We start from the raw sequence: 14,658 nt of genomic DNA, 5'->3' as shown, positions 1-14,658 counted from the left end.
GTGTGTGTGTGTGTGTGTGTTTGTGTGTGTGTGTGTGTGTGTGTGTGTGTGTGTGTGTGTGTTTGTGTGTGTGTGTTTGTGTGTGTGTTTGTGTGTGTGTGTGTGTGTTTGTGTGTGTGTGTAAGTGCGCGCACGTGCGCATGCACGTGTGACTGTGTGTGGAGGTGTGTGCACGCGGCGCCCACGCATTCCTGTACATATGTGATCACCGTGCCTGAGCAGGTCGGCACGTGCGCCTGCAAGCTGGCCCCGCCTCACCAGGGCCTGGAGGTCAGTGCGGTCCCAAGTGGCATATGGGAACTGGTTGCCAACCGCCGTGCTAGTGAGGGTCAGCGAGATGCTCGGAGTGCCCACACCGCTGGCAAAGCTGAACGTGTCGATGTCAGACGCGCCGCTGATGATCCCCACAAAAGTGGCGCCTGACGCAGAGGATGTGTTGGCCAGGGCCTTAGCAGCCGCGGGCGTACTGCCGACGTCGTCCGGTGCCAGCGGGACAAAGCCAGCAATCGTGGCAATGTCGTCTTGAAATGGCATCGTCGCCTGGTTGTATCTGGGTCAAACATTACATGTATTTTTGTGCGGGGGGTATAGCATTTGTAGGGGCGTTGGTGGGGACAAGAGCATGTTGAGGGGGTGGGAAATTGACCGAGTGCGGAGCCACCAGGCACTCGGCACATCAACATGTGTATGTGTGTTGGGCTGCGTGTGCGCCCAAGGCCGCGCTTGCTCACGCGGGCACAGCCCTCTGTCTTGAAGGCGACGGCTTGGCTGCTTGGATCAGCTTGCGTCGCAGGCTGGGCAGAAGACCTTGCTCATCGTGCCCCCTTTCCCGCTTGTGCCACTCACTCTCCGCGGCACCACTGCGATATGGTCATTGAGTAAGCGCTCCCCATAATGGGCGCCCAGTCTGCGCATCAAAGGGGGGCCGCCAACAGCGTGGACGATACTGATTGGTTGGGCAAAAGTCACGGCTGCTTGGGCATGCACATACGCCAGCAGGATCGAACCCGGCACGCTCTTCCCTAAATGCGTGCAGCACCCCCATCCCCCAACACCCGCATTGCCCCCAATGTGTACCCACTGTTATGGCCGCTGCGCGACGCCAGGTGTGGCCGATGGGCGCAACGTCAAGAGTGGTAGAGAGGAGGCCAAGCATAAGTGACGAGAAGGGGGCGCAAGTGTTCAGCCCGTGATGTTGGTGGAGCTATTTAGCCCACAAGTGCAGATTCAACAGACTCACACGCGCCACACACACACACACACACACACACACACACACACACACACTCTCTCTCTCTCTCTCTCTCTCTCTCTCTCTCTCTTTCTCTCTCTCTCACACTCTCTCCTTCTCCCTCTTACCTGTAGTACTCTTCCCGGACAAAGTTGTTGCCACCAAATGCATTGCGCCCATGGTGGCTGTGGCCAAGAACAGGACGAGCCACGGGGGTGCACAAGCAGGTGAGAATTTCAGGTCTGGTGCCGTGTTCAGTGGCATGCGACTGCTCAACACACACACCAAGAGGAAGCTGCACCTCTGCTGGGGCACATGGCACTGTCAACCGCTCGGGCACAACATCGTCAACATGCAGGCGGCCCCCTGGCATTGCAAAAGCAGCCCACTCACTAGAGACCTAGGGTGTGTCCCGCCTCGTGGCTGCGAGGGGCGGCACAGAGACCAAGGAGAGGGGCCAGTGCTTGAGAATACCAAAATGTGCAACCACGTGTGCGAGCGATTGGGGCGTGTGCGATACTCCAGGCTATTGTGCACGCTGCTTGCCTACCATACTTGAACCCCTGCCCTGTTCACACCCACAAACCGCTTGGCCTAGACCCTGTGATCACCTGGTGGCTTCCCATATGGCCTTGATATTGAGTGAAAGGGACCTGATAAACACAAACCTGCAGATCATGGCAGCATCAGGCCGGGAGGTTCAAGGTTCTGTTGGGCTGCGCAACCAAAACAAGTCGGTGGCCGCCAGCGCTGCGGCCAGCGAACTTACGAGGGGGCCACCTCGTTGCCGTTGGAGGGGTAGCCCGCGCCGAAGCCTCCCAGCCCAAACGACGAAACGAAACTGATGCCGCCTGCCATCATCTTGCCGCCGCTGCTGTACGTGTACCCTGTTTGCCGTGATGGGTTTGTCAAGATGCACGCATGAGCAGCAGGCACCAGGTCGTTTGGGTCGGGTGGGGGGGGGGCACAAACCATGTCTGGCCGTGTCCCGATTCCCCTGTTTCCTGCGCTTGCCCCTGCCTTACAGTCTAGGTCGCTTCCGCCGATGCACATGTGCATTCCAACTCCGTTGGCGAGAGAGAAGGTGGGCTCCTCTGCGGTTTAGCATGTTGAGGAGGGCCAGGTGTAAAAGGGCTGGCGAGAAGTCAAGAAAACAGCTAGAGGGCACGCACCTCGCTGTCAGCACCGCGGCACACCCGTTGCCCACATGCATGCAGGTCTGCACAGCTATGCCGTGGCAGGTGCAGGCCCCAGGCCCTGGGTTGTTGGGTGTGTGTTGATTCAGATGCCCCTTGCACAACCCTTATGTGGACGCGCTGCCGCACCGGTGGTGACATCAATATTGAATGGGGAATAATCCTGTGCGCATGAACAATTGAGTAAGCGGTTGCTGCAGGAGCCGAGTGGCACGATGCGCGTAGAAGAGTGCATAAAGATTATCAGCACAAACGGCGTTGAGCATGCCTCAGTGGAGCGCATAGACGCACACATACACAAGCACACACACACGCACAAACACACACACACACACACGTGTGTGTGCGTGTGCTTGCGTGTATGTACAAATGTTTAAATGCATGTATACATGTTTTAATTTATAAATGGTTGTGAGTGTGTGTCATATTCATGCACACGCAAATACGCACATAAACATAACGCGCGCAAGCAGACCCCCACAAACGCACGCATGCTCGCACCTCTGCAACGTTCACCCAGATCTTGACAATTGCCTGCATCTCCGCAGTGCTGAAGCCGGTCGTGTTGCCGTCAAGATCAAAAGGTGGGGTAACAAACGAGGGAGGGTACGCCCTGCCTGGGCTGTAGCAGAAGCTTGTGTTGGCGTATGCGCAGGGCTCCCTGCGTTTGAGTTCAGCCAGTGTGGGCGTGGATTTCAAGAACACAGTGGCGTGCACGGAGCTGTGTTGCTAGCCGCGCGCCCATCCGCTTCCTTGTAGGTGGTAGACAGACTGAAAACAGCACAGAGCGGTGCAGATCCCCTGCCTGTATCATGACCGCGCCCTCTCGCCTGTTCCACTGAGTGCCAGTGGTGGTGTGCCCCGTGAAGTCCAGGTACAGGGTGCGGGGGGCGCCAGGGCGGCTGCGCAGGCGGGATCCATCGCGGGGTCGACAGCGGGCGCTTTGGGGTTGCGCTTGCTGCAGGGTGGCACGCCAGGCCCTCTGTTCTCTGCGATCGTGTCACTCTATAAAAGCGGCACGCGAACCATTAGCCATCCAGGTCCAGTAGAGACCCTGCCGCCCTTGGCCCACCTGTGGAGCTTGAAAGCCTGGCTCGGGTCGGGATCCCCCAGCCCAGGCGCGACCAGCGACTGGGGGGATGCAGTGAGCACCATGGCGGCGGCGGCAAGCGGGTCCGCTGAGTCGGCGGAATAGTCGCGGCCAAAGGTGCAGGCGAAGTGCGCGGTCAGGGAGTCCTCGTTCAACTGGAATTCGCCGCCGCCGACCAGATCCCGCAGCTCCTTCTCTGACTTGCCGTACTTTGTGGCAGTGTTCGCGCGCCGCGAGGACTCCATGGCGTCGAGCGACTTCAGCTGCGCCGCACGACCTGGCTTTTCGGGGAGCGCCGCGGCGAGCATCACGACTGTGCCCAAACAGGCGGCCACAAGGAGAGGCTGCATCCGGCTTCGGGCAGGACCTAGGCGACCACTTTCCATCCCGCCGGTGACGTGCCCGCGTTGAGCACTTCTATCGCGTGTCCACCACCCTGACAACGGAGGTGGTAAACCCGGTCACCACACTGTGGTGACCTCCCCTTGTTGTCGATGGTAGTGGGAAGACTTTTCAGCGGCAATTTGCACGGCAGTGCAGGGCACTGCGTGAGCTCTGGATCCCACAAGGCGTTGGTGCCCTGGACCCGCCACGACGGCAGGGCACCCGCGTTTGGTTACTGATGCCAAGCTACAAAAACAAAGAATAATGCAGTGTGAATGATGGGACGGCATGTGAGTTCGCGTTGGGGTTACATGGCAAGGGGGCATGCAGACCAGGACAGAACAACGGAAGTGCTGTGTGCACTTCGCTTCGGTGCTGACAGGTGGTGCCGCGAGGACGATGCAGGATTTCGATGCGCGCAGATGTGCGTGATGCCATGTAGTACGAAGAGGCGCCCACATGGAAACCGCAGGCTGTGCGTCGCACGCGCCCGCAATATGCTCGCGGTCAGTGGGTGACTCACAGCGAGGTTCCCTTTAGGGTTTGGGCAGGCGAGCTGCAAGGTGGCGCCAAAGCGAGTGAAGCCCAGTGGGCTTGACGAACCATCAACGGGTGGCGATCGCATATTCAAAGCGCAACAAAAAAAGTTGTTCAGCTGGGGATAAGCATCGGCGGAGGCCGTGCAAAAGCGACCGTCCACGCCAGTAAGTGTTGTGCTGTGGTCCCATGGCGTGACTTCCAGCACTGCGCACAATCCAAACAATCGAAGTGGAAACAGCTTTTTGATTGTCCTGATGCGACCGTAAGTGAGTGCTTGTCAACGGGTTAAAGGAAGGGAAAGGGCAGGGGAAGCTCAGAAGGACTCACAAGCGCCCTGGAGAAGATCTGCGGACGCTCAGGACGTCAACCCGCCACTGCAGCTGCGGTCCTGGTGACTTGCGCTAAGCCCCCAGTCCAGCAACATGCGGCCTCGAGTCGCGCCAAAGGAAAGACTGGCAGCAAGCACAGCGGCACATCGGCACCCCCGTCACTGCTGGGCACAGCCGGTCGCTCTGCTGGCGCGATTTCCAATAGTTGTATGGGCGAGGGCCCCAATCCTGATGCTGTGCGTGCAAGAGCACCAAAGGGGTGCGACGCAGCCGAAGCCCAGCCACTGTGCGGTGGACCAAGCGCTTGAGCAGAGTGCGTACATGCACATGTATACTGGGGATTGCACGCACAAAAGCGCGAGTTGTCGTGTGGGGTGTGCAAGTGCGTGCACGTGGCGATGCGGTGTCGCAGTTGCTATGCAAGCGACCTGTTGACGCACCTGGCACCAGTACAGTGCTTGAACAATATTGCCACGTCCAGCCTGGTGTGGCATACTCCCTAATCCCGTCGCAGCGATTATTCGACAAGCGATATTTAGGCAAGGACGCTGCAGCCCCTGCAGGGCGCCGGCCACGCAGAAGAAATGGGCAGTGCGCAATGGGCTGGCGGTTCCGCCATCCCGGGCCAGCAGCTCTCGTGCCATTTCATTTCAGCTGCCTTCCTCTCACCAATGCGGGTGATGTGACCCGGCCATTGTTGCTACTTGGGCTCGCAGCCTGGGGGCACAGGGTTGGGCTGGACGCTGTACGCAGTGATCGTCACTGTTTTCGCCGGGGATTCGTTTCCGGACGCGTCCCTGGCAGTGAAGACAGCCTGCGCAGTGAGGGGCGCTGTGCCGTTGTTGTATCTCACGCACACACGCTTGGATTTGTCCTGGAAGCAGTCCTTGCTGGCGCCGTTGGCAGTGACGGTGCAGCTCCTGAACAGCAGCGTCGGTTTCGGGCGGCAGTTGTCGGACACGTCGGCCAGCTTCCGGATGGAGAAGCAAGCAGAGGTTGAGCCCTTTTTGGGGTAGGCGCAGAGGCTGCCAGAGGCCGGCACCAGGGTGATGTTGGGCGCCTGCTGGTCCATCACGTTGACGGTGCAGGTGGTCTTGGCACTGACTTTGCCGTAGTCGGCAGTCACCTTGACCTTGCGCACCCCCTGCCGCAGGGCCCCGCCCGGCGAGAGTGTCACATTGGCAGACTTGCCAAGGCTGGACGCCACCAGGAGGGCGGAGGCATCGACTCTGGAGCTGGAGGTACACGCATCAGGGGCGGTTGTGAGGTTCAGGCTTGTAGAGGCGCACACGGGGGTGCAGGGAAGCACTTGGACCCTGCGAGGTGGAAAAGAGGAGGGTTGGGTGGGTGCAAAGGTTGCGCAGTCAGACCCAAGGAGCGCTTTGAGGCACACAAATTAGTGAAGGGTGGGGCACATTGCCTTAGCCAGGCAGAAGCTGGGCACATGGCAACGGTCTGGACCGAGGAAGCAGCTAGTGCGCGTCTCGCACTTGAAGGTGCAGCGAGACACTTGGTCGGCCGCCACGACCTTGAACTTGGTCATGCGCCCTGCGGTCGTATGCAATACATGGGGAGCATTCCAAGGATTTTGCGGTTTACAATTGTCGCCGCGTACGCGCCCAGCCTGCGTTCGGTCCCACGGTGGGGACCGTTTGTCGCCAACTGTGAGAGGTCCACACACAGCAGCAGGCCAGACGCACACTCTTCCCCCTCACCTGGTGTGAAGTACATGTCCGTGGGCAGCGCGGGCGTAACGGTGGTGTTGCCGCCGCCGGTGAAGAGCTGCCACCGAGGGATGGTGACGCCCTCGCAGCTGCCAGTGGCCAGGGTGACGACCTTGGGCGCAGCCGTGCAGGTAACCGCCGTGGCATTGCTGCAGCCGGGCCCCTGGGTGACTGTGAATGACACTGTGCAGTTGGCACCAGATCCCGCAATGACGGCGTAGCTGTAGTTGCCTGAGTCAAGGATACAAGGGTAGGTAAGAGGAGGCGTACGTGTTGGAGGCGCAAAGGGATTCATGAGCGTGGGGCATGCGTATGGCAGCGTGGGCAAGTCATGAGACTGATGAGCCATAATGCTGTATTAGATTTCTGACAGCAGCCGCAGTGTGCAGCAAAAGAAACTGCACGGCACGCTGGGGGGGTTAGTAATGTGGGTTGTCACGCCCATCTGGCTCACAGCGCTGACCCCATGTACCTGGTGCATACAGGCTGTCAGCTGGGAGGGTGGGCGTAACGGACACATCCGTGCCGGGCAGGCCCCCTGTGGTGTAGAGGTCTGAAACGGCCAATACGGCAGAGCTGCACGAGCCGTTGAACGTCTGGGGCAGCGTGACGTCACCGGGAGACTTGCATGAGACGGTGGTCTTTGAGCTGGTTCCGCCGGTCGCCCCGACTGTCGCGTTGATGCCCACCGCACCGGTCCCGTTGGTGCCGTTTCCAACTGTCCCGTTGGTGATGCCCCCGACCGTCCCATTTTTGGCGCCCCCAGTAGTGCCGTTGGTGACGCTCCCAGAAGTGGTGTTGGTGCCGCTCCCAGAAGTGGTGTTGGTGCCGCTCCCAGCTATCCCGTTATTGACGCCCCCAACGGTTCCATTTTTGGTGCCCCCACCAGTCCCGTTGGTGGTGCCCCCCACAGTCCCGTTGGTGGTGCCCCCCACAGTCCCGTTGGTGGCGCCCCCCACAGTCCCGTTGGTGCCCCCAACAGTCCCGTTGGTGCCCCCGACAGTCCCGTTGGTGCCGCCTCCAGCAGTCCCATTGTTTCCGCTCCCAGCAGTGCTGTTGGTGCCGCTGTCAACAGTGCCATTGAAACTGCTTCCTCCAGTACCATTGGTGCCTGCTGCGACAGTTCCGTTGGCGCCGGTCCCACTTGTGCTGTTGCCGGCGTCTCCGCTGATGTCAATGCTGCTGTTGCTAGCCGGTGCTGTGACGGTGACCCTGTACTGCCCTGTGGACCCGTAAGATGTGAAGCCCGTGGTGGCATTCGCACCCCGGCCGGCGCCCCTGACAGAGAGGTAGTAGATTCCCTGCAGAGGAGGTGTGTGAAGAGGGGAGACGGCATGCAAATGCCGAGCCTGAAGGGTGACTTTTTTTGATGGGCACGGGGCGGAAGGTGGCACCCAGAGCCGATATTAGTGGAATTCAACGGCGCTGCCGCCTGCGCAGGAAGCCGGGCTTCGACTGCTCACGTCTGTGGTGATAGTGGCGTTGGGGCTCAGCTGGCCCTGTAGGAGGCCGTTTGCATTGCTCCAGGACTGGATAACATCGCCAGAAGAATTCATCAACGTGACCTGCACGCGTGTGCACGTGCGCCCGCACGCGCCCGCACGCATACGCGTGTTTGTGTGTGTTGAGGGGGGGGGAGTGGGGGGATGCGCAAGCTCGTGCAGGCGTGAGTTTGCGCGAGGATGTATGCGAGCTCGCATACATGACATGCATGTTTGTGAGCTTGTGAATGCTTGAGGGCGTGGCTCACTTTCATGTGCGTCTGAGCACACGCGCAGGCGCGCGCGTGCGTGTGCTTGCGCCAAGAAAGTGCGTGTGCCAGCTGCTCGCATACAGGTGCAGAGAGGCATGCATGCCTGCACCATAAGCCATGCCAGGCACCTCGGCTTGCAGGTTGGTACGGTCCCAGGTAGGAAAGGGCGACCGATTACCGACCGCCGTGCTGGCGAGGGTCAGGGCCACACTGACGTTGCCCTCGCCGCTGCTGAACCTGAACATATCCACGTCAGACGCGCCACTGATGATCCCCACAAACGAGGCGCCTGCTTCAGAGGACGTGTTGGCCAGGGCTCTGGCGGCAGCAAGTGTGCCGCCCGCTTCGTCAGCAGCAAGCGGGACGAAGCGGGCGATTATGGCCAAGTCGTCTTGAAATGGCAACGTAGCCTCAGCGTACCTGTGTCACGCGTTGCAAGCATTCAGTCGCCGGGGCTTGAATGGGCCAAAAGCGTGTGCGTGATGGGTTTGCCGACCTCTTTTGTCGGCACTGCCTCGGCTGTAACCCTGGCTGACCTTACACGCCGCAACGCATCAACGGGAGCCTGCGCCCTTTCCCGTCCTGCAACAGACAGGATTTGCAACATTTACTTTCATTGCAAGGGTCCCCAGCTGCGGATAGCTCAAGGCGACCTTGACTGCGCAAACATTCCCCTTTCTTAAGCCCTCACTTCCAGCCTGCGCCACACTGCCCTGCACCAACTCAAGCATTTTGCAGCTCACTCTCCGCGGCACCACTGTGATATGCTCCGTGTGTACGAGATCCCCATGATGGGCGCCCAATCTGCACGCCAAGGGAAGGTCGTGAGCAAAGGAGGGCGCCAGCGATGTGATGAGTACTTCTCTCAGCTGATGGCAACACCAGTGACTGCAGGGGCGTAAAAAGGAAGGCGCGACACAAGGCCTGTTTTGGGCGCAACCCCCTCCGCCCTGCCCACAGCGTGGGGCGCCCGCACGCGGGGTCGGTTCACACCCCTTGACACTCACTGTTGTGGCCGCTGAGAGGCGGTTCATGAGGAGGGCATACGGAGGGAAGCAGCAGGAACGGTTGAACGTCGGGCAGATGTGGGTACATGGGGCTAGGCAGGTGGTACAGCCCACGAGATGTTGGCGCTGAATGCCCCAGGCATGATGCATCCCCTTGATGCCCTAAGTTTATCATGGCGGCGTGCTTTGGCGGTCCCAGGGCTTTGTGATCGACAGCAATCACACACTTTCATTCAAACGCACACACAACCACCATCACAGACACAAACACAAACAGCCACACACAGACACAGACACAGACACACACACACACACACACACACACACACACACACACACACACATGAACACACATATGCACACAGACAGACACAAACGCACAGATGCATACACGCCGTCACAGACACGAACACAAAACCACGCACACAGACACCTACACATGCACTCTCACACACACGCGCACGCGCACACACGCACACACGCACACTGATACACGTACCGATAGTATTCTTCTTGAACGTTATTGTTGCCAGCAAACGCCTTGCGCCCGTGGTGGCTGCAGGCGCAGTGAGAGCAGCATGCGAGCGCACGCCCAGGTGATGTTGGGCAGTGTCACCGTTCTGGGTTGGGCCGCAGCTGCTTCTCACACGACAAGGGTGCTGCTGCACTACGCCGGTTCTGCCAGCGCACATTATCAACACATGCTCAATCACATCATCGTTTAGATGTTGCAGGGAGGGCGTGTGGCAATGTCACGGCAGCCCGCTTACTCAAGACCCAGGGTGTGTCCCGCCTCGTGGCTGCAAGGGGCGGCACGAAGAGCAAGGGGAGGGGCCCGTGATCAGGAGAGCACACCAACACGCGCTGCGATGCGCTCCGGCAACCAGGCAACCCGCAATCCAATCGGCTGTGCAGGCCATGCCGTCACCTCCCTGGTGCTGGCTCCATCGTGCCCGCACACCTTCAACAGAACCCACAAATACCTGATGGCTTCCCATATGGCCTTGATGTTGGATGACAGGGACTTGGTGAAAACATACCTGCACACCAAAATGGTATCGAGCCCGGAAACATCAGGTGTGACCAGGCTGCGGCACCCAATCAACCACTGGCAGGCGGTGCTCCAGCCAGTGCACTCACGCCGGAGCAACCTCATTGCCATTGGAGGGGTAGCCAGCGCCGAGGCGTGCAACCCCAAACGTTGAGACGAAGGCGACGCCGCCTGTCACCATCTGACCGCCGGTGTTGTATGAGAACCCTATGAGAGCGCGGTGGGTGCAGGATGGAGCACGCCTGAGCAGCAGGCTGTTTTTTTTATGGGAATGGAATGGAGCAACGCGTGTGCGAGCGCTGACCAGGCACCAACTGCCTATTCTAGACATCCCCTCCCTCACTTACAGTCGAGATCACTGCCGCCGATGCACACCCGCATCCCGACTCTGTTCCCCAGGGAAAAGGTGGGCTCCTCTGCGGGGGTTATCGTAGGCATGGTGGGCTGGCTTAGGGCGCGCGGTAGCAGTGCGGCATCAGCAGGCCTCAGCGTGTGAGGCTCGCTGCCAGCACCGCGGTGCAGCTCCGCTACTGAGACGCGAGCACCGGCTCCACCACCAGCCGCAGACTCATGTCGCGGGCCCCAGGGCCCTGGCGCAAGCAGGCCTTCAAGCAGACACCCCTGGGTTGCTGCTAGCACGCCACCGTTGGCGCACCCGTGGTGACGTCGACATTGAAAGGGGAGTAATCCTGGAAACGGTTGGGTTATGAATGGGTAACGGGGAGGTTGCAACGGAGTGCATGTATAACAAGTGCACACATACTCGTCTGCGTGTGCTAGTGGCAAACATAGGTCCAGACGTTCACACAGGCACCTGCCTGCACACCCACTCCTGAGGCCTCTCACATCAACAAATCGTACACACCTGCGATGTTTAATTCCGTGTGTTTGCACCATGCACAAACACTGCACAGCAGCACACCAACCACCATGACAACCTCCTCCTGGGATCTACCTCTCCTCCCCTTGTTGTGCTTGGTCCCAATATCCTCTCGATAGACTGCATGTAAACACGCACACACGCACACACACACACACACACACACGCACACACACGCACACGCGCGCGCGCACGCATGCGTGTTCACACGCACGCACGCACGCACGCACACACACACACATACACACACACGCACACACACACGCGCGCGCACACACGCACGCACACACACACACATATGCACACACCTCTGCAACGTTCACCCAGATTGTTACTATCGCCCGCATCTCCGCAGTGGTGAAGCCGGTCGTGTTGCCGTCAAGATCAAAGGGCGGCGTGACAAACGAGGGAGGGAAGGCCCTCGTCGTGCTGAAGCAGAAACTCGTGTCCGCTTCGAAGCAGGGCTCCCTGCATTGGCACGCACCCGGTGGGGGAGTTGGCTCACAGATTGGGTAGCGTACATGGGGCTGTGTGTTGGGCCGCGCCTTCCCAACCGTTTTCCTCTGAATCAGCGAGCCGCCTCGGCGCAGCACCCCCTCCCCGGCAACGTATCAACCGCGCCCTCTGACCTGTTCCACTGCGTGCCGGTGGTGGTGTGCCCCGTGAAGTCCAGGTACAGGGTGCGGGGGGCGCCAGGGCGGCTGCGCAGGCGGGATCGATCGCGGGGTCGACAGCAGGCATGTGGGGTTGCGCTTGCTGCTAAGTGGCACGCCAGACCCTCTTTGCTCTGCGCTCGTGTCACTCTATAAAAGCGGCACGCGAACCATTGGCCATCCAGGTTCAGTGGAGAGCCTGCCGCCCTTGGCCCACCTGTGGAGCTTGAAAGCCAAGCTCGGGTCGGGGTCCCCCAGCCCAGGCGCGACCAGGGACTGGGGAGACGCGACATCAGCGGCAAGCGGGTCCGCGGCCGCGGCCAGCGCGCCGTTGCCGGCGGCTTCGGGCCCTCCGAAGGTGCACGCGTAGTGCGCCATGAGGGAGTCCCTGTTCAATCGGAACTCGCCGCCCCCGACCAGCTCCCGCAGCTCATTCTCGGACTTGCCAAACTTCATGGCAGCGGTCGTGCGCCACGAGGACTCCATGGCGTCGAACGCGGCGAGCCGCGCTGGACGTCCCGGGTCCCGTGGGAGCGCTGCTGCGAGAGTTGCGGCCGCGCCCAGCAGAGCCGCCACGAGGAGGGGCTGCACCCGCACTGGTGCATGGCCAGGGCGACCACGTCCCATCCCGTTGGGAATCGTGAACCACCAACCTATCGGCCGTCCACCCCAAGTGGATCCGGCCACGGCACCCCGGTGACCTCTCCTTGCTCACGGTGGTTTCAGACGTCGAAAATATTACCACCTATTCAGATCTATCTTCTGACTGCATGGTCCTGTGGAGCCCGCTCCGCTGCTTGTGCTGTGACAGTGCGACGCCACCGCGGTCAGTTGCTGATGCCGAGCGAAAATGATGGCAGACACGTTTTTGAAGAAGCCTTGGCATTCAACGTGCAAGGTAGTTGGTGGTGAGGCGTTATGCGTTGCATATGCCCGGGTCCTTCTTGTGGTGCCAGCAGGGCCTGAGGTTGGCGCTCGCGAAGCGGGAGGGGCGCTCTGGGTCCAAGCTTCCATTCCCCGTGATACCACACCAGCATCGTCATGTTGTTATGAACTTTCTTGAGTCATATCCCAGGCTGGGGGGCACTTAGGATGCCAAGCAAGCCAGGACCAGGGCCAGGACGGAACCCTGGAAGTCAGGCGACCGGCACGTTGCACCACTGTGATGCAGGCTCCAGCGGCTGCGTTAACAGCGATGATGGGTTGGCATGGCGGACATGGATATGCACACAGCCGCAAGCAACCGGTGGGCCCCTGTGCGGCGGCCTCCTCCTCTACATTGCGCGCACTGGCATGGCGATCGCCTGAGGGCATCGACCTGCCAGGAGTCCCCCGTGGGGAAGCCCAGGCCATGCTGCTGCAGCTGCGCTTCCCGGCACTAAGCGAATCGAATGAGAAGGCGGCCGAGACAGGCGTGCAGGGAGTCAGCGTCTTGAGGGATTCTGCGCGGCAGCTGCCGCGGCCGCGGCGACAAAAGCGTCGAAGCTGCCCCTGTCCTGCCTCTTTGCGAGACGAGTGCGCCTCTGGTGGCGGCATCGACGCCACTTCAAAAACACGGCGGGCGCCGCAGATCACAGGGGCTGCAGGGATTGCAATACTTTACAGCTGCACATGCACCCATTGAAGCCTACCCACACCCGCCCGACCAAGGCGGCCCGCGGCCTCGTCGACATGTGCACGCGATCGACGCGGGGCGCGCCGGCCCTGGCGCGCTCGCGCCGCGAGCGGCGGCGCCTGCTGCTTGCACGCGCGTCACATTTTGCTGAGCTCGTTGGCGCGGTTTGTGGCCGCCACGACGGCCGACATGTATGCGGCGCGCACGCCCCCCTTCTCCAATTCGTGCACACCAGCGATAGTGGTGCCACCAGGACTTGTGACCATCTGAGGGGTTTGCATGGCGTCCAGGGGTGGTGGGGCACAGGTGCGTGGGCGGGTGAGAAGCGCGTCAGGGCAGGGGGCGCGTGGCGCGGCGGTGTGTGTGAGGCCAGCAGCTGGCCGGCGCCCCGCCGGCATGCGACGGCAGGGGCCGCCGGTGAGGGGCAGCGGGGCGAAACAATGCGGTGCAGCGGCCAGCCGGCGCCCGATGGCTCAAGCATCCAGTTCGCGGATGTGTCGGTTGGGGGCGACCTGGTGTGCGCAGTGGGTGTGCAGTCAAAGCGGTCAACCCACATCTTTGAGGGCCCCGGGGTGCTTCCCGGTGTCCAGCACCATCTTGGCGCTGCCCAGCACGGTCTGCGCCGCCAGCGCTTGCGCCACGTCGCGCGGCAGGCCTGTGGGGGCGGCGTGAGGGGGGTGGGGGTGGGCGCGAAGGCGGCGCGGCGTTGGGCGGACGCACACCCACGAGGACGTTGTGGCGGCGCAGCCCCGCGCTGTCGCGCTACCGCCCGCCAAGTGCGCTCAGGCCTGAGGGTCACTTATGGGCGGCCGCCACTTCACTAGTGATGCCGCCCTGACTTGCCCCTCCCTGCGCGGCCCACCCGCACGCAATGGCAGGCACGAGCCCCAGACGGCACCCACGCAGCGCGTCGCGCAGGCAGGCGCTCGCCCTCATGTAGGCCGTGGCCCTGCGCTCCCCCCCGTCCCCTCCCAGTGTTTCCCTCCTTTTGCCGGCCCCTCCAACACATCTATCCATCCCCCCCTCACTCACCCGCGCGCACGCCGCCGTCCGCGAGGGCCTCGATCATGAGGAACACAAACGCGGGCCCGCTGCCGCTGAGGCCGGTGACGGCTGCGAGCAGCTTCTCATCCAGCTGGTAGATGCGGCCGACGGCGCTGAACAGGGTGGACACCAGCTCAGCGTCCTCCGGGGTGGCCTGGGGG

At 61.2% G+C, this 14,658-nt stretch overlaps 4 protein-coding genes across 4 annotated transcripts in view; all 4 read right to left on the bottom strand.

The window, feature by feature from the left end:
• The window catches only part of MNEG_3353 (hypothetical protein), a gene marked incomplete at both ends in the record, with an annotated part of 6,077 nt that extends 5,543 nt beyond the window's left edge, over positions 1-534 (bottom strand). The window contains one exon of the mRNA XM_014048171.1: positions 259-534. Within this exon, the coding sequence (XP_013903625.1) occupies positions 259-534 (276 nt within the window). The remainder of the gene's footprint in view (positions 1-258) is intronic.
• Positions 535-1,996: 1,462 nt separating this feature from the next.
• Positions 1,997-3,762, bottom strand: MNEG_3352 (hypothetical protein; the record flags this gene model as incomplete). Its single annotated transcript, XM_014048170.1, has 4 exons — positions 1,997-2,118; positions 2,557-2,590; positions 2,929-3,088; positions 3,500-3,762. The coding sequence occupies 4 exons, from the start codon at positions 3,760-3,762 to the stop codon at positions 1,997-1,999; spliced, it is 579 nt and encodes a 192-aa protein (XP_013903624.1).
• Positions 3,763-5,470: 1,708 nt separating this feature from the next.
• MNEG_3351 (hypothetical protein) lies at positions 5,471-12,324 on the bottom strand (the record flags this gene model as incomplete). Its single annotated transcript, XM_014048169.1, has 12 exons — positions 5,471-5,966; positions 6,261-6,318; positions 6,486-6,725; positions 6,967-7,795; positions 7,958-7,993; positions 8,430-8,667; positions 10,395-10,512; positions 10,653-10,721; positions 10,961-10,994; positions 11,494-11,653; positions 11,815-11,886; positions 12,056-12,324. 12 exons carry the CDS (start codon positions 12,322-12,324, stop codon positions 5,471-5,473), a joined length of 2,619 nt encoding a protein of 872 aa, XP_013903623.1.
• Positions 12,325-13,590: 1,266 nt separating this feature from the next.
• On the bottom strand, positions 13,591-14,522 carry MNEG_3350 (pyrroline-5-carboxylate reductase; the record flags this gene model as incomplete). The annotated part of the gene is made up of 3 exons (XM_014048168.1): positions 13,591-13,719; positions 14,008-14,108; positions 14,486-14,522. 3 exons carry the CDS (start codon positions 14,520-14,522, stop codon positions 13,591-13,593), a joined length of 267 nt encoding a protein of 88 aa, XP_013903622.1.
• Positions 14,523-14,658: the final 136 nt, after the last annotated feature.

The sequence above is a fragment of the Monoraphidium neglectum genome, assembly GCF_000611645.1.
Source record: "Monoraphidium neglectum strain SAG 48.87 unplaced genomic scaffold scaffold00419, whole genome shotgun sequence".
Lineage (NCBI taxonomy): Eukaryota > Viridiplantae > Chlorophyta > Chlorophyceae > Sphaeropleales > Selenastraceae > Monoraphidium > Monoraphidium neglectum.
The sequence above is the reverse complement of the archived record's forward strand: the minus strand, read 5'-3'. Positions and strand labels throughout refer to the sequence as shown.